Raw genomic sequence first — 20,246 nt, forward strand, 5'->3', positions numbered from 1 at the left:
ATATATAGTATAAATATAACTTAATTTTGAAATGTGACATCAATCATATTGAGTTTTGTCTTTGAGCAGGCATTTTGGTATGTTTTTCGCATGTCATAATTTGGTGGGGACTAAATGGAAGTGTTGATGCAAACAGTGAGTAAATATATTTTTTGTATTACAAAAAATAACAAAACTTTAAGTGCTTACTCTAATACATGCATTTATTTAAAAACTAACGATAGAATGGTATGATATTTTTTTCATACTATTATAACCAATGAGTCTTCTCAACAATTGTTGAAAGAAAATAAATTATCACCGATGAAAACCAATGTCCGGTTACGAAACTTAGAAACAAAAAATCTGTACTTTGCAGCACATATTTTGTGTAATCAGCTTCTTTTTGTGACGGGCTTGTTGTGATCATTATCAACTTTTAACAACTGATATAACTAAAAAAAAAACAAAAAAACAAAAGATAGACAAAATGGCTATTGAGGGAGGAGAGAGAGCTGTTGGAATGTTGATATCTGGAACATCCTTACGACACCTTTTATTCATTTTTACTTTAGTGTTTATTTGTTCTTGGTATTACTTTTGAAAATAAGCAACAAGTATAAAAATCCATGTAAATACAATAGAATAGAGGTCTCATTCTACCGCTATTTTTGATGTGAATTTTCATTTTGAGGGTACATCATGTCCTTGACACTTTGTCTTAAACCTGACGAGATACTCACATGAAATTGTTTGCAACATCAAACAAATGACCATGAATTAAAGTATTATTTATTGTATGCGTTTGTTCTTTAGAACTTAAAGCCCGAGATAATAAGCACCACCCTCAGATTTACGTGGCCTATATTCCCCCGTCTATCAAATGAATTAAGGTCCAATATTGGGTACTTGAAATTGATTGACATTTAGCTACTAGTCCCTATTTATATATCTTTCACCTTGTTTGGCCACCATCAAATTAATTTTCGGTCTTCTGATGTGTACCGCTAAATTACCATCGCAATGAGGAAGTCATTTCGATGCAAACAATTTTAGCTTGATTATAATTAATTATAATTATCTTTATTACAAATATGTCATTAAAAAATGAAAATAACCTCATAGCATTTCAATAAAGTAAATCCAGATTGTGTATATTTTTCCAATAAAAATTGCAAAGGTGATTAAAATCTCGTTTTCACTCGTAAAAATTAAGAATATTTCTTGTTTTGAGACGCGGCGAAAAATTACGGTGAAAACAAAGGAGAAAATAAGCTGGTAACACGTTTAGCATGTAATGCAAAATATATCATAAGTAACAACTTTGCCTGGACAAGTAGTAAAGTATTAAGAGTTTCTTTCTTTTCCCCCCTTTTTTTTATCCCGAGCATTTCGTGCTTTGTGGGTTGTTACCTCCGTTCAAGGTCACAGATGTTAAAAATAGTTTTGAAAGAAATGCATAAGTTAACAATAATTTGATATTTTGTTTTAAGTTGTTTAATTATAATCTAAATTTACTGAAAATGCACACATACTTGTATGTAATTTTAAATTTACAAAACCATCGTTATCGCCCATTTTTTCACAAAAGGATACAGAATGTACATTTTCTAAAAATAGGACCACGCGACTTTTTATAAAAACGGGAAATTACAGTTACTTTTTGGCTCTGATCGAAACTCTAATTGCTTCTATATTTACGATAATTATGAATCGTTTTTAAGATTTTGAAAGGGACAGACAGGGATGAGTATTTTACTTTTGAAATTTTACCTGTATTTCATAATTTTTGTTTTCCAACAAACTCAAGTTATTGCTGCGGTGACGTACCACAATTCATACCGGTGATTTTTACAAAAGTTGACCTGTGAGATTTCTGCTTGTTTGATATTAGATATCTGAAATTTAAGGAATTTTACAATTTCATTAATTACTTATAATATATTTATTTACGATGTCGCGATGAGGTTATACTCATGGGTTTCCCGTGTATCCTGTCTGTGTATAGGGATTAGTATGATCGTCAATGCCTCGGGTGCCACGCATGTAAAATTAAGTCGTTCCCCTTACCTGAGAAAACCGTACGGTTAAAAATCTCGAACTTTAACATAAGTGCGTCTGAAGACTAATCACGGGAAAATCAGAGCTACTCCCTGAGAATACTCTCTTAAGAATATCTATTAATAATTTAATTTAACTTGTAACACGTCATTTGATTGGATAAAAGATTTTATCCATTTTGTATAACATAACTTGCCTACGTCACAATGAGTTACGTCAAAAAACGTATTACTCCGCTTGACGTTACTTTTAAAATTTAATCAATGTGAAGCCTTATTCTGGGGTTATTATCTCATTGTCTGCACTGAAATTATATTATAAGAAGTGAAGTTTATTTCAACTTATATTATACGATATAACAAAACTTTGGCAGTTTACGCTTTTTTTAATAAACTTTTTTATAATCTTTGCGATGTATAAAGCGTAAACTGACCCAAGTTATGTTATATCGTATAATATATGTTGAAATAAGCTTCATTCCTTAAGTAATTTTAACCAATCAAAGTGTTCAGTTCAAGGAATCTCGAGTCTTTGACGTCATGTTATTAACAATGTAACTATGACGTAAAAACATATCGACATACGATGTCAAAATCATACTTGAATTTTAGCAAAATGAAGACAAGGATAATTCTTCGAACTGTCAGTGAAAATACTTTAAAAAAATAATTGTATTGTTTCAGGACACTTGCATTTCTTATCATACAATCTGTTAAACCACATGCGTTTGTAATTATGCCTCGACAGTGGTTTTTAAATGTCGGAATATCTGGTTAAAAAAATTAAATCGCCCATGATTGTTTCGATATAATAAAACAGTTATGGAATGTGAACTCGAGAAATAGCAAATTTATGGTTCCCCTCGTCAGGAAACTATTTCCCTCGGCGGCCGCCTCGGGAAATAGTTTCCTCCCTCGGGGAACCATAAATTTGCTATTTCCCTCGTGCCATCAAAACATTAAATAACAAATTTCACGAGAGACATACCTTAACAACACCACATTTATGAAGTAAACGTCTGGACTTTACTGAAATTAATGTTGTGTACATCTAGATTATTCATTATTCTATATAATATACACTGACCTAAACTTGTAAGTGTTTACGTAACATTTTTTTAAAGGCCGAGATTTTTAACCGTACGGTTTTTCTCAGGTAAGGGGAGGGACTGAATTTTACATGCATTGCACCCCGAGGCATTGACGGTCGTGCAGACCGTGGGAAATGCTTATCCTTATACACAAGCAGTATACCCAGGAAGTCCATGAGTACATTACCTGTACAGCTTTTTGGCCTACTCTTCATCATGAAATTAGAAGATCTCGACATCGTAAATAAAAAAAATATCATTAGTAATAATAAATGATAATTGTAAACTTCCTTAATTTCAGTTTTATATCTAATACTAGTATCAAACAAGCAGAAATCTCACCGGCTGAAAAAAATCTACGGTATGTACCTAACATTGTTTGTCACAACAGCAATGACTTGAATTCGTCATAAACAAAAATTAATGAAATACAGGTATAAATTCAAAAGAATAATACTCAACCGTGCCTGTCCCTATCAAAATCTTAAAAACTTGTCACAATTATTGAAATTTACTAGTAGTAGCATTTAGAGCTCCGATCACGGTCTAATAAAAACAGTAACTTCCCGTTTTTATTAAAAAAAGTCGCGTGGTCCTATTTTTAGAAAATGTACATTCTGCATCCTTTTGTGAAAAATTGGTCCTATTTTAGCAAGTGAACAATCTGTATCTTATTGTGAAAATTTCGCGATAACGATGGTTTCGTAAAGTTAAAATTACATAAAACTGTGTGTATATATAAGTAAATTTGAATAACTATTGAACAACTTAAAACAAAATATTAATTTATTGCTAACTTATGTATTTCTTTCAAAACTATTTGTAAACACCTGTAACCTTGAACGGAGGTAACAACTCAAAAAGCATGAAATACTTGGTTATGAAAAAGGGAAAGAGAAGAAAGAAACTTTTAATACTTTAATATTTATCCAGACAAAGTTTTTACTAATCAGCCATTTTGTTTTCAACCTTACTTTCCGTTACATGCAAAAAATGTTATCAGCTTAATTTTCCTTTATTTTCATTGTATGTTTTTCACTGCGTCTCAATACAAGAATCATTTTACAAGTGAAAACAAGATTTGTCACCTATGGGTTTTTCATTAGAAAAAATATATACAATCTTGATTTATTTTATTGAAACACTATGGCACCATTTTCAATTTTTCAATAAAATAGTTGTAATACAGATAATTATGATCGATTATAATCAAGTTAAAATTGTTTGCATCAAAATGGCTTCATCGTTGCGATGGTAATTTAGAGGTAAACATCAGAAGACCGAAAGTTAATTTAATGCTGACCACGCGTGTCAAACAAGGTGAAAGAGATATACACAAGGACTAGTAGCTAAATGTCGATTAATTTCAAGAACCCAAAAATGGACCTTAATTTATTTGATTGACGGGGGAATATAGACCAGGTAAATCTGAGGGCGGTGCTTATTATCTCGGGCTTTAAGTACAGGATATTTGGGGGCTTTAAATAGAATGGACAGGTTGCACAATTGATTCAAGGCCATAAGGCCTCTTGTTAGGGGATTCAGCTTCAAGAGAATCCTTTGGGGATTCTAGAGTTTATTATTATAAATTAAGGTCTTTCATCTCAGTGCAAGACGTTCACATTAAATCTGAGATTTTTTTCCACATTGTTTTCATCTTACTGATTTTGTATATACAGTTTTGAAATTAAATTTCATTGTATAATCTTATATTTATACATGTATATAATTGATTTGCAGATAGACTACATATTACACGGTATCCAACCGAAGGAGCAAAGGGAGTGCTATCATGTAGAATATATGCAATAACGGAAAATGTTTTGGTCGAATGGAATCATAACGGCGTCGTGATCAACTGTACATTACCATTGTCGACCTGCACTGCTAACCAATTTTACAGTGCATCAATAAGCCGAACCTTTTCTAACCTGACAGTTTGGAAGGCCAGCTTTGCAAGGGACAATGGGTTGTGGACATGCACTGTAAATAATCTAAAAAGCAGCGGTGCATTTTATGTTGTCAGTGAGTAAAACTGTCAAGTTACTTTAGAATAGTGAGGTTTTAGGTAACCTGAGTTATTGTATAGTACTTAAAGTACTTTCAAAGTTTTCAGGATAAGGTAGACTTAGAAATAACAGATGAGACAAAAATCTTAGTAAAGGGGCATGGGCATAGTTTCAGCTTAAACTGTTCAATGTTTTTCCATTTTTACAAATATCTAATGAAGGTTATTATTATGATCATCAGGAACTTTAGTTGTATAGATACAAGACAGATTTTGAGCTCAAGCCTTTGGTTATGTAAACAGGGTCCGTGTCAAGGTTTTGTTTACATAGGTTAAAGCTGACATGAAGTCTTAAAAACGCAACATTTTGATCTATGTACGACTTGTTTCATACCAACTATAGCCGTATTCCGCTATATTTCTTATAGATACTTTGTCTTATTGTATCGATATATACCCCAATGCGCTCGTTACGCTTAAATGATTTTTGGCTTGGCTATCAACTTGTGCACATCTCTGATGGATCAAGAATTTGAGAATACATGAGTTTACCAAGATATTTCAAAACCACAACAAACAACATAATAATCATACTTCTGAATAATTATTGATTTGAATCAATTGCAAAAAAAAAAAAAAAAAAAAAAGAAAAAAAAAAAAGAAAGAAAATGCATGTTTGGAAGAAAAATTTACTTGCACGAGTATGTAATTTTATAGTGCGCAAATTTATGCAGAATAAACTTGAAATAAAAAGCAGTAAAACCCGTAAAAACAATTTGAAATTATTATCATTTGAATGAAAGAAAACAAACGGCGTCTTTGATTTGCAGATCTTATGCAGTTTATGCATGTCGGAAAAAAGCGTCGAACGATGTAAACATACCCATACCTGGTAATAAGATAACTGCATCGGTTCGAAGATGTGCACATGTCACCCTGAGTTCCATTTATTGAAATATGCATCACAAAAAAAAAAAAGAAATGAATTCCATAAAAACTCGATGGTAAACACACTGTCACTATATATATATAGCTACCCCGTACAGTCTAACACGTCGATAGACTTAGTCCGTGCTGATCAGATTTTGGTCAGGGAAAATATCACAAGTGAAAATCGAACTTATTTGGTATTTGCGCGGCTGAAAAGGGGGGGGGGTTAAAGTATATTAACTGCTGTTCATAAGGTATAACTGAAAATTGTCTTTCTAGTTTTAATAAACATTCTATATGTAGTTTGCGGTTGCTTTGCATCTCAAAATTCATTTGTCAATTTCATCTTATTATTTTAGTACTAATCTCAAATCTAAACCAAGTAAGATTTTATATATGGCATTTATTTAGATCAAGACTTAAAAACTTTTAAGCAGAATACAAATTTTATTTGTACATCTGTACGTTCTTTAACATGTACACGGAGAAAGGTCATCCCCTGTTTAAATTGACATTTAGGCATTTGTATTTTTAAGCCGGGGGGGGGGGGGCAGAAATAATTGACATGACCGTTATCTAAATATTCTTGGAAGAGAGACATTTCTGTCAAATCCAATTTTGAGATTATTTTAAATTTTAATGTCTCACTCCGACCACAGAGTATGTACATTTTGAGGAATATGACTGATATATGATTATGTAGCTACAGAAAGTCTTTCAAGATTTCAGTATCCCTGCCTGACAGTCTAGTTATTTTTTTAAAAAAATACTTTCTGTAGGAATATTTGGGAGATAATTTAAAATATATAATTCTTTATTGAATAACTTTAAGCCATAAGGCTCATCAGTATAACAAAAGCAAATATGAAGAACGAATGGCTAGAGTCTGCGGTGCGTGGAACCCCTGGTGTCCATCTGTCTGACTCCTTTACACCAACAAATGCACAATACATTCACATTCTCCATTATTATTGAAAAATAGCGGTAGCACATAATACACGTATGCATATAAATTAAATTATTCATTATTTCTTAGTTCCATTGCATCATTGGAGAATAAATTTTCCTAAACCAATTACATGTAAAAGACTGACATCATAAGAGCTGTGTAACAGAGTAAGCTTGTACATATTTGGAGATCTGAAATAAAATGGTTTGATATATTTTTTTCTTAAAGTTTCATAAACAGGACATTCGAGGAAACAACAATATTTATCTTCTAGACATTGATCACTACAAAACTAAAATATTCTATTCTTTCAATTTTCTGATACATGTATCTTCATGTTTCTATACTTAGGTAATGGGAAGAAAGCCTTATTCTTCAATGTTGTAATATTTTTCTTTAACTTAGAATAAATAGGTTTTGTCAAATATGCACGTATTTTGGAAAAATTGTCCCACACAATGTGCTTGTACAAAAACACTTTGTTTTTTCAAAAAAGCATTACAATCTTGAAAGTAGATATCAAACAGTCTTTCCTTGTACAAAGATATAAACTTTGTTGTATTAACAAAATCTTGATAAAACCAAATATCTCATCTTTAACCTCTCTAGCAAGGGTAGGGATACTTGAAACCTGGTTGAATACGTAGAATTTGTAGTACACTGATCTCTCTCTCTCTCTCTCTCTCTCCTGTAACCACCCGTGTAGCGCAATAATAGTTTGTAATCGTACGCAATTTGTACTGTGCCATTTATTAGCCTGTCGGGCAGATCAAGGATTTTTTTCGGGCGGGTATGTCGGAACTTGTTCAATAAGTGGAATAATAATTTTATTTTTGACAAGAAAATAAACCTAAAAGCCCGAATTGAAGGGGAAATAAACGTGAAATATACATCAGAGGAATGGGAACTTTGGGAACTTTCTCAAATACCTTCTCAGTAAGGAATCTGGACAAAAAATATTTAGACAAGAGGAATAAAAAAAAGCTAAATTTAGATAGAATGTGGAATTCTCATTAACCCTTACCTCTCGGATGGATGCAACACTAACCCTAATCTGTCGAATAATGTGCGAGGACTAAACAGAAACTGCTTAGCTGTAGACCTGCCGACATGTGACGGACCTGCCGACCTGTATATTAGCAAATGTTTACCTGCCGAACTGTCGACCTGTTTGAATTTCAAGCAGTAAAATATAACCAAATCACAACTATATGAAAGAATATCCGCCGTAATATGGAATTACATATCCGTTAACTCCACTTGATCCGAGTGTTATGCATGTTTTATTACCCCCCTCCCCCCCCCCCCTTTTCACAGAAAACTCTTCAAAAGATGAAAGATTCGTAATGATGCATGCTATATAATAAATTTGATATAGTTAAGCCATGTTCATAAATTTTATTTAGAATATTTTCATACAAGACTAATATTTATTTCTGGAAAAAAATATTTGCATTAATTTTTCAATCAACAAAAATACCAGTATGCTTTCCACTTTTGAAATTTTTCTTGACTAAATAAACTGATCGGCATGGACCACGTGTGTCCAAGTGCTATGCGGTGACAATTTTTTTACTTTTGAGTTAGTAATGGATTACATGATTCCTGAGATGCATATTTCAATAAAGTAAAATAGGACATTTCTTTCGACATGTGCACATCCCTGTAACAATAGCAGTATTCAGGTAAATTAGTTTTTATCACTGCGTTCGATGCGTTTTCTCGACCTGCACGCGTGCATATCCAAACGGTTTTTGCTGTACGTGAATGTATTCCATGTTAGTGTTTTTTTTCTCTATATTGCAGCAAATGCACTCAAAAATAATTTGCTGTCAGTATAGTTCTAGTTTTTTTTTGGATTTTTACAACATGTATTTGGTCAGTTTATGGATTTCTAAATACTATGCTATCGGAGATGTGTACATGTCGACAGCCAGGCTAGAAAATCATTTAAGTGAAACAAATGTACCAGGCTTTATATAGCAGGTACAGGTGGCAAAAAAAATTTCGATTAAATATGACGGAATCGAAGAAATATGGAGGACAAAGGCGTACTGGAATGTAGTAAGTCGTACAAAGATGAAAAATGATGCCTTTTTAAGACTTCATGTCAGCTTTAATATACTAATATATACTCAACAAAAAAGAAACGCATATTGTTTTACTCATCAAAGAAGTTTGGAAAAAGTGTGTGGAACAACTACCTATTTATTAATTGGATACCTAAGATCTGTTTAAAGGACAACATGGGGTTTTCAAACCCAAGTGTTGAATTGTTTCCCTTGAATAATAATGTTTATGAAAATAGTGTTTTTCATGATTTCTTGTAAATCTGGGGTCTAATTTCGTTGATATTTTGGATTTAGAGAAACAATAAACACTCTCATTAACCCATAATTAAGATTTCATAACAATGTTGAGTCTGCAATTTCACGCTTTAACAAAGATGAACGCAACACGGACTAACTATGATGATAACCGGAGCAACGCAACTGCATTTAGTGTACATCAGTCGGCTTTGCAGCGGTGTAAGGTACGTCTCCACCACCTAAGACCACGGATAACAGGCCAAATAATGGCCGTTAACGGGTTACCACACCCAGAAAAGACCCTCAGACCCCTTTTTCAGCAATCGATTCAGAACTGTTTCACAAACTGCTCCTACAATTGCTGGTTGAAGAAAGCATTAAAGTGCACAAATTGCTCGCAAGAGACTGAGGGGAGATGGTATTCGTCCACGACATCCGTACGTTGGAAACCCACTAGCGTTAAGACGTCACACAGTACATTTTGTTATGCCCCTTGAATTTGGGGTGATAAAAATGGGAGGTCAACATTACCGCTACATTGTTCAAAATTTCAACTCATTACCGCTACATTTTTCCAGATTTTCGACCGATCATTACTGCTACATTTTTCCGACAAAAACAACTCATTACCGCTACATATTGAATCAGCCAAAAACAACTCATTACCGCTACATATATCGATTTAGCCAGGTATGGTTCGGCATATGAGTTCTAATCAATAGAATTGGGACAGTGGTTGAAAGTTTTCTTTGGATTGGGTTTTTTGGATCCTCGAGAAGTTGAAGAGTGCATTGTGTTTGATGTTTTTGTACAATTTGAGCATATGCTGATGTTGAGTGTGAAAGTTTTCATAAAGAATTCGGCACAATGTTTTATAGTTCACATCCGAGCATTTCTGATTTCATTTGGCCAAGGTTCATGCTGTCCAGACAAAAAGATACTTGAAAATGCGTGCTGCAAGAAACAGGATTCTCCCAGGACGAAAGGAGAACAACACACTGACAGCACAAAGAAGGGAACTGAAAGCTAAATACTACAGTGGGGAAATGACAAGGCAACAATATGTAAAGCAAATGGCTTTCAAGGCTTTACCGATAGTGTAAAAAAAAATTTGACAAAAATTAGAATTTTATCTATGAACAGTGCTTGATTTTAATTTTTTTTATTTTTTATGAAACATCCTGTTCCAAGTCCTATTTTCACCTCCCCGTGGTGAGCAGGGGAAACGGGTCGTATGCATTTATAGGTTGTACTGTACACTCGTAAGTGGCTGGCTAACGAAAGAGGCAATGTAGCGGTAATGTATACTTTTTTATGTAGCGGTAATGTAAGGTTTTTTGTAGCGGTAATGACTATGTAGCGGTAAAGAAAATTTTGAAAACGTAGCGGTAATGATACGCACCCATAAAAATGACATCAACTTGACATTTCAATTTGCAACATAGGACATGTTTGATTTTTATCACAACACACTCTAGAATCACTTAAATAGAATAAGGTTTAAACAGAAAACTTAGATTTTCATATTAATCTGAATATGCGTTTCTTTTTTTGTTGAGTATATGTTCATTCAAAGCAGATAATTTCAATGAAGTAGTGAACTCTAAAAACGATTAAACAGTTCATAGTGATTTGCTGAATTTCATTTTGTTATAAATGTGTATGATATTTTCTATATGTGAACAAAAACAAGGCACAAGCCTTTGCGTACATTTTGAAGAACTTAAAGTTCTGTATCTCGTATGTTAATCAACAAATGGTGTTCAAATTTTTGTTGATCATCAGATAATACCTTTGTTAGGAATTGTAAACATTAAAACTGGTTATAAAAAATCAGTTCAAACTGTGTTCAAGCTCCTTAAAAATGTTCTTTAAACAATGCCAGTATAAGAGGTAATAATAATAATGGGTAAAAACTTGCAAATTTTGTTAATAGTGTGCGTGGCAATAAAGAGAAATTGAAGACAGGTATACACTAGATCTTTAGCTTATTGATCCTAATCATACTTTCTTTGCTTTTGGGCAACAAGGCTTCCTTTAATCAACTAAGGATCCCCTAAATTATTGATATACATTATATGACTGTATGCAATACTTTAAGAAAAGAATATTTTTTCCCATTAATTTTTACGCCGTTAAGGAAAAAATTATGAAAAAAAAAAATCAACTCGAATAACACACCAACAAATTAAGGACAGATGATACATACAAACAAAAAATGGATGCCTGGATTGGTATATTTTTTTTGGCTTAATTTCAATGCAAATGATGCAAATAATAAAATTCTAGAATATAAAGAAATTGTAAACCTTCTATAGTGTTCAAAAGTCTGCCCTTCTGAAACGATCCTTATTAATCTATACAAATATTTTTTCACTTCAAATTCTATTGTTGTGCAAATTTTAATAAAAAATTAAAAACTATGCGGTAAAAATTATTTATTTTACACATTTTAACATGACCCAAGTTGTTATTTTCAAATTCTTTGACAAAAGTTTGTTTGTATCATCTGTCTTTAAGAGAAAACTCTAGTAGGTTGCTTCAATAATTATCGCAGTGGCTAATGTCAGGCCCAGTATATAATAGAAAAGATTAGAATCCATTCCCAAATTAAGGCCTAATCGCTAATGGGGAGTGGAATTATGACGTTATATTGATTACATATAAATACACATAAGTATTACTCTAACTATTTAATTCCTTGTTCAATTTGTATGTCATAATGATAAAACTAGATTAGTAGCATAATAAAACTTTGATCAAAAGACCACAGGGTCATAAAATAGGTCAATTTCCGATTTTTATCCTTTTTATGCCAATTCTAATCAATTTTACAGCATCTTTCTTTCGGAAAACACAGAGCACAAGCTTGCCTATCTACCTAATTTATACGGTGTATATTCGATGCACTAGTATCAGATGATCTTGTGTGTAAAAATCTCAGATAGGCAATTTTGCACTCTATGTTTTCGGAAGTGAAAAGTATCTCAGATTTGACAAAATTTCACCAGAATTTAAGAAATTCGGGAAAAAGCCCTATTTTTTCACCCTCTTATGGTCTCTTCTTGTATGCTTAGAATCAAAATTAGTACTCGTTTAAAAACAAGCGTCAATTTTAGTTCTTAAATACGAACTATTACAGTTTTAATTTTTACACTAAATAAGGGACCATATTCAGCGGTTACCATACCTTCTCCTTTATTGAAAAATTGGTCACTTATGACAGGGAGCACACGGCGGATATGACCGACAGATAGGGGGATGTTTTCTCTTGAATTGCACCCGATTTCACCTCTGGTGGTTTTAGGGTTCCGAGCTTTCTCAAAGTATTATTTCAATGGACTTAAGAATTTGATAACTGTTTGCAATCGTCATATTTATGCCCTATCGAAGAAGGGAGGGCAAATTCTTTTCTTGTTATCGGTCTGTAGGTGGGTCCACCATAAGTTTCCGTTCATTTTGTTTGCAGAAATTGCACAAGATGAAATGAAATTTGGTACAGTGATTTATCATAAACATATAAGTCAAGTTTTGTTTTGGGTACGATCGGACTATTTTGGACAGATATATGCGCCTTGGACTCAGAAAAACTCCAAGAATTTGTTGTTTCCTTTCATTTTCTTTGGAATTGTTGCAAATATTGAAATGAAATTAGGATACATATTTATCATAAGAATAAATAGGTTAATTTTTGGTTTGGATACAATCAAGGGATTTTGGACAGAATGATACCCCTTCGACTTAGAAAAATTCCAATTATTTGGGGGAGGGGGGGGCAGAAATGTTTTACAAACATCTCTTGTTTATAATGCAATTACTCCTGTATTTCACACGTTTACATATAATGGCAATGTAGGATACATCCACGCTATATGTGTAAAGTTTAATCATATAAAAATACAGACTAAAACAAAACAATTCTTACTTTGTTCATGTGATTTCTTAAAGCTGAACCTAAAACATTTGTCATGGAGAAAAGAAACGAAAACAACTTGACGAGAAATGATTTGACAATGACAGCAGAAGCATACTGTGTTTATCCTAACAGTGCAGACACATTTCTTCTTTATCAAGTAAAGGTAAATTGAATGTGAGAGAGATCGAGAGAGATGATAATATTAACTTGAATAACATTAATTTATCTAAAATAAGACTATTTTTTTTAAATTTTGTGTTCATTTATCACTTTGATATATTCTGTAATTGAAAAAAAAAATTGAAGTAAATTGGAAGACTTCTGTTGTGTTTAAAATGCAATTGTTTAAGTAAATTAGAATGTCAAGCCCTGCATATAATTTTTGATTGAATGATTACAGCAGTTAAATGATCAGTGGTAAACGAAGTAATACATCGAAAACTCACTTTGAAAATTATAAATTACCACCAACAATTTCTCAGTGAACATTTGATCTAACCAAAAACTGTCACTGTAAATAGGGTAATTTTATCGACTAAAGAAAAAGTCAAGGATGACATTTCACAGATAGTTCAATTCCTTGCTCTAACATTAACTCTTATGTAAGTAGCCTTCTCCAATTATAAATAGTTTGTTCGAATATATATTTTTGCGTATTGAAGCAACTGTAGCAGCATAATGCATGCACACAGTGCATTAATGCTTTCTAATTCAGGGAAATTGACAATAGAAAAGTAAAGAGAAGGGAAAGTGACAGTAGAAAAAAATAAGTTTAAGGAAATTAACAATGTCAGTTAATTGTGGTAATTTGTCAAGTACATCTGTCTATAAATTTGTTTATAGCTATATTCTGAAATTACTTCTAATGTTTGCCTTAGGCCATTTTGTTAAAGTATAAAAATACATATTTGTTAAATAAATTGGCAATAAATACTTTAAACAACAAATTTACCTTCTTTCTTTTTTTTTCAGGGCGATCCACATTTTCAGAAATTTAAAAGACGAAATTTGTCTTTATATTATGATGATGGTATAAAATTTGAATGTGACAACAATGAATATGTTTTGCGGGCGACAGGATTGATTAAACAATCTGACTTCTCTAGTGAATTACGCGTGAGGTTCAAATTCCAGTACATATCGCTTAGCGGAAAAGAATATGAAACTAAGGCATCAGAATTCTTCAATTTTACTGGTATGAACTACTTTGATTACAAATTCATTTCTAGAGCTACAAACCCCTTGAAGTGGACTTGAATTTAAGAGTGAGCTTCACGTCGGCAATAATAAAACTCCTTAACTGCGCTTTAAGCATGCTATATTTTACTGTTATTTAAAGGAAAATGTGTATATTTCCCCCGCTAGACTGCACAACTACAAGTAAAAAAAAAACGTAAAATAACAAGGTATTAGTTGTACAAAATTCTGGTTAAGTCAGTTAAAATCTAGAAATTACTGGGCTATAAAAGATGTTACTTAGAGTACTTAGATGTTACTTTTTGATTATATCTTGGACAGAATAAAGTTGGCATAGGATATCAAAAATCAAGAGCCACTTTGAGCCCTATTTGGCCCTGAGAATTTTCTGAAAAATCAAAACCGCTCAGTTTCGGTTGCAAATGCAGTATTTGTCACTTGGAGTGTTGGTGAGCACGTATCTATTAATCATGACGTAATTTTCCCTCTATCAAATGCATTATGACGTCATAAAATGCGTCATTTCCCTCATATTCTGTAAATTTCTTTGAAAATGGCCTAAAATTGAAGTATTTTTTCAATATTTCATATACTGCACAATCTCTGATCCAAAATATGCAAATACGTAATGAAAGATATCTTTCTGAATAAAAAAAAAACATGTTTTATTTTTTGGATGGTGCGATGTGCTCATATTTTAATTATTTGCTGAAGGTAGTCAAATACGCATGTTTTCTGCTATTTCTTAAAGCCTATTTCCCAAGATCTAGATTTTCAAAAAGAAATTTTATTTTTAGGAAAAAAGCATACATCAAAGTGCAGGAATAGGAAAAGAATCCTGACCTTTCTTTCTTATTAAGATTTATCGGCTTACCTTTGTAAACCTATGACCTGTTCATATCTGTTTTTGTCGTGATTTTTAGCTTCTCTTCAGCTGCCGCTAAACCTTACGTATTGAGGGGTCGTACCTGGTTGATTCCAGGATTTCGGAAAAGATTGATATTTACAATAAATAATTTTCCTCTTAAAAATAATTGGATAAAATGATTGTGCTGCAAATATATACTACTAGTATATTTACTAAGAGATGAAGATTACAATTGCACCAGACAGACACCGGTTATGCCTTATTCAGGCTCGTAGTGTCTGCCACGAAGTTAAGTCCTAACCTACTACTAGTGGCCAGCCTCTGACAACAGAGGATACTGAATTGTTCTTATTCAGAGACTTACACTATAAAGGTTACCAGGCAAACCTTCGAGGGTTGACTTCCCTCTCTGGTCGGCCTCTAAATGGTTAGTCACACACCAATACTACTAATTAATTGTAGCAAGCCTTTGCTGATAGGCAATCCACCTAATATTTTCAAATTATTGTGGTAAGCCTTAGTAGCACTAGGCCACCCACCCAACTAACCATATCGCCTAAACATGCCTATTCTCCCATCTGGCAATCGGACTAAAAAGAACACCACAGCTTAGCTGTGCTCGCTTATATAGCTTTGTTTTAGGTCATGTGATTTGCTTCAGCCTATCACAGATCGTCAAAGGCCGACTTGCATAATTAGAATACACAAAGTCTAAAGCGTTACATTTATTCAATGTTGGAAAAGTGTTGCATGATGCCCTTGTGACATGTAAGGACCATGGACCTTTTGTTTATTAATACCAAATCATTTTCATTTCAGACGGTCCTTGTAACTTTGTACTTTGCAAAAATGGTGGACGCTGCATATTTGACGCAAAACTAGCCTACAAATGTATTTGTGTAAATTTCTTCAGTGGAAAACATTGTGAAAATTGTGAGTTTTTATAGTACGTTATTCTTTTCTCGGTGAATCTGAAAGATAAAATTACAGGAATTTGTGATCAAGATAGTGATTTTTTTTTTAGAAATTGCCGATAAAGCTTTTTTCACACCTAAATTAAGTTTGATTTGGATCCACTTTGTTTTATTTCAACATATTATCCAATAAACTCGCTGCTCTTAAGACAAATGGCTAAAAATCATACTCATTGATTTAGGATCTATAAATAGATGTGTAAAAAATAACTTTTCATTTGAATTAAGTTTTCCTCATTAATTGAATGTGTAAATTGAATCATGACTTTAAAAATAATACAAAATTTGAAAATAAACTGATGACAGAGGGTAACTTTTTGACTTCATCAATTTGTATAGATTTTCCATCAAATTTTGTGTGATTTTCGACAAATATGCAAATGAGCTATTACTACAAATAGATGCAGGGTTCGACATTTTTTGTGGATATTCTGACTTCTACTTTTATGTAGAATATTTAAAGCCATTTAAAACTCAAGTTGCAACCTTCCATTTGGACGATTTTTATGCACCCGGATCGATAGATCCAGGGCGTATATTATTTTTGTCCTGTCTGTCTGTTTGTTTGTTTGTCCCGAACTTTAACCTTCACCATAATTTTTGAACCATGAAAGATAGAGACTTCATATTTGGTATGCATACTTCACTAATTAAGCTCTTTCAAATGACACCAAGGTCAATGACCTTGTGACCTTCACGGTGGCCTATATGCTAAAAATAGCTTTTTTCTGCAAACTTTAACCTTTGCCATAACTTTTGAACCATGAAAGATATAGACTTCATATTTGGTATGCAAACTCCACTAATCTGGTTCTTCCAAATGACACCAAGCTCAATGACCTTGTGACCTCGACTGTGACCTTAATGCTAAAAATAGCTTTTTCCGTTGTTGCCGCCGGGCGCATAGTGTTTAACAAACACATCTTGTTTGAATTTTGCATGGTTATCTCGCGGACTGGCTCTTAATATATATATATAATAAAAATACAAATAAAATAGTTGAATGGAATTGTTTTATTCTTTTTATGACATCTGACTTAAACTGTTAAACTTATTTTATCAACTGAGTCATTCGGATGACCTATAGTTGTATAGTAATCCTCTATCTTCGAGTTATGTCCAAGACACGATGTAGTTACGATATCGACACACTACTTCCATCTATATTACTAGTATTGTGTATTTAACATGTGTTACTTGAAAACTATCTTTTATAAAACGTTCCCTGCAGTGTCGATATCGTCGATATCGACGATGTCGCCTTCGATATCGAATCATGTTTGTTCAGCCCTTTGTAAATACCATCCCTGTTACTTTGTATGTGTATTTAAGTTTGATTACTTTACTTTTACGAAGATTGTACCTGTCATCGATATCGTCGATATCGATGATATCGTATCGATATCGAATTCTGTTATACAAAATCTTTATTTTTAACATATCCAATGACAATAAGTTCTTTGTTTCTTCATGCAGCGCTTGTGCATATTTACTTTCTGATTAATAAATTTACGGTACTGTCGATATCGTCGATATCGACGATTTACTATCGATATCGATTCATGATTGATAAAACATATTTAACAACTTTTACCCTTACCCAACATCTTACTCTAAACCTAATCCGAAACAATAAGAACCACTAACCCTTTCCTTATCATAATTTAATTTCATATTGAATTTCATGCTAATAATTAATGAATTTGACATCACTTGTGACCTTGTAAAATTATGTTATACCTCACTGTGAAAATCAATTCTACAAATAGGATCGATATCAATAGGATATCGTCATGGTATTGTCGATATCGACGATATCGACATAGCACAAAGTCTCATATATGTTACCAATTATTTCAAATTAATAGTGCTCATCACGATCGATATCGATACGACATCGACATAATATTGTCGATATCGTCGATATCGACATCGAATTCGCTCTTGGACATGTATGCTATCTTCTTGCAATTCTTGTTTTAATTTAGCATTTTTAATTTCTTATCGAACGTTCGATTAATTTTTACAACTTATGTCATATAATGCCCCACGTGCATTAAACCCAATTTTGCATTTAAATAAAATATTGTTATTTTTTTCTTTTTATATGTAAGTTTTATTGTAAGCATGAGTATTGGATAACTTTATTAGAGTAAATATAATGTTATTTCTTCATATGAGACTTTGCTTTGCATACTGCATACCGATCTGTTAACATTTTATTCACCGTAGCACTTCAAAAAGCAGATAGCAGCAGACATCAAAAGAAGAATGACACAGGTAAGTTAAAGTCATTTTAAATTATTTCTACTAAATAAAAGAATAATAGAGGAAGAATTTATTAAATGGGACTTTAAAACGAGATGGTTGAATTCACTGTAACATGTACGTATCTGTCCCTGACCTAGAAATTCTTCTTAAAGAGTTCTGGACTATCGAATAAGTTTGGAGAAGTTTGGAGAAGTAAACATCATATGCAGATAACCACGAAATACTGCTTTATGTACAAGGAAATTTGACGATGGAATTCTGCAATTTTTCTGTTGTCATACCGTTAAGTTGTTTAAGGCCTCTATCGTCTATAGTCATTAAAATACCCGATATCAAATCAATGCAACAGACTTTGTGCAGTCTTATGTTTCAAGATCGCTGGGATAATACATATCTTAACATTAAACAGCAAGGAACATTGAATGCTGACTGACGTTTTCCTTTCTTATTGTTGGTTAATTTTTAAATTGTCTAAGGATCCTTCCGTTTGCCCGATTATGACAATGAGCATAAGGCGGGTGTGGCCAGATGCTTGTTTCTTCTTTGTACCTTATAACCTCTGATGTTTCGTGTTTACTTATTTGACCTTGGTTTGTCTTGTTTCAAGGGACCTTTGATGAGAGAATCACTGTCTAGTTGGTATAGTATGTCAGGGCATCAACGATAGTAAGAAACATGGCATCGCCCATTATGCGAAAATCATCCAACTACAGTATCGTTGATGTCAGTGGTATACTATACTAACTAGACAGTGATTCCTTACATTTCCATTTCATTGTGAAATAAAATTGTAGATATAGATTTTAAAAAAAATATTGACATAGGTTTAAATTATACGAGGACTCCCATGCCACTTTAATAGCCAACTGACGTCAAACACAATGGCAGCCGCACGATACTGACATGCATATTTCGCCTCCTTAGCGTCAGACACAGAGACAGATGCGCACGAGGTTTGCCTACATATTAGGCCACCTCGTGACCTATCGACCTGCCTAATTTGCATTCCGGTAACTTTATCGAGAAATCAACTCCGATAAATTTCAAAGAGCTATCACACAGAGAAAAAAAAGAATTTAAATGGAAATATTTTTATTATTGTTCGGTATCTCCGTATTTCATTTATATAAAACAAACAAAGATAGCAAAGGAAAATTTAAGAAAAAAAAATCTTCCGAAATCAAAACGAAATATTTAACTTGGTTTACTTAAAGTGGTTTCTTTTATTTCAGGAAAAGTCTGTGTTTGGATTCTCGTATCTGCTGTAATTGGTTGCATCATTGGTGTTATTGTGTACATCGTCTACAAGAAACAGAGAGCATGCTGCTCATGTCCCTCGATGGAACATGAACCTATTCCAACAGTACCCCATTAGATTTAGCATGTTATGTGATCATGTGATTAACAAATATTATTTATTAGTGCTAATCTCAGAATGCCATATTCTTGATAATATAACTAAGATACGTTTTTAAATTATCTTAATCTTAATCTTAAAGTGCATAAAAGGATAAGAAAATGTATCTCAGCTTTCAAAACTTGTGAAATACGTTCTATTCTTACTATGGAAGTTCTTGATTCGCTCTTTTGTGAAGGATATGATATAACGAACAGTACTTAATATCAAAGTCCATAGAACAATACTGTGTTTGAGAGGCAAATACTTTATAAATCGTTTGTGATTTATTAGAGAA

The 20,246-nt window shown here is 32.8% G+C and overlaps 1 protein-coding gene across 1 annotated transcript; it reads left to right on the forward strand.

Moving 5' to 3' along the window:
- The first annotated feature begins 69 nt into the window (after positions 1–69).
- LOC134236482 (uncharacterized) lies at positions 70–19,927 on the forward strand. Its single transcript, XM_062718666.1, has 7 exons — positions 70–135; positions 4,871–5,155; positions 13,275–13,405; positions 14,215–14,437; positions 16,127–16,240; positions 18,514–18,561; positions 19,785–19,927. The coding sequence occupies exons 3-7, from the start codon at positions 13,295–13,297 to the stop codon at positions 19,925–19,927; spliced, it is 639 nt and encodes a 212-aa protein (XP_062574650.1). The 5' UTR covers positions 70–135; positions 4,871–5,155; positions 13,275–13,294.
- The last annotated feature ends 319 nt before the right edge of the window (positions 19,928–20,246 follow it).

The sequence above is a fragment of the Saccostrea cucullata genome, unplaced genomic scaffold (genome assembly GCF_032062105.1).
Source record: "Saccostrea cucullata isolate Sc308-1 unplaced genomic scaffold, CSIRO_AGI_Scuc_v1 ctg424, whole genome shotgun sequence".
Lineage (NCBI taxonomy): Eukaryota > Metazoa > Mollusca > Bivalvia > Ostreida > Ostreidae > Saccostrea > Saccostrea cuccullata.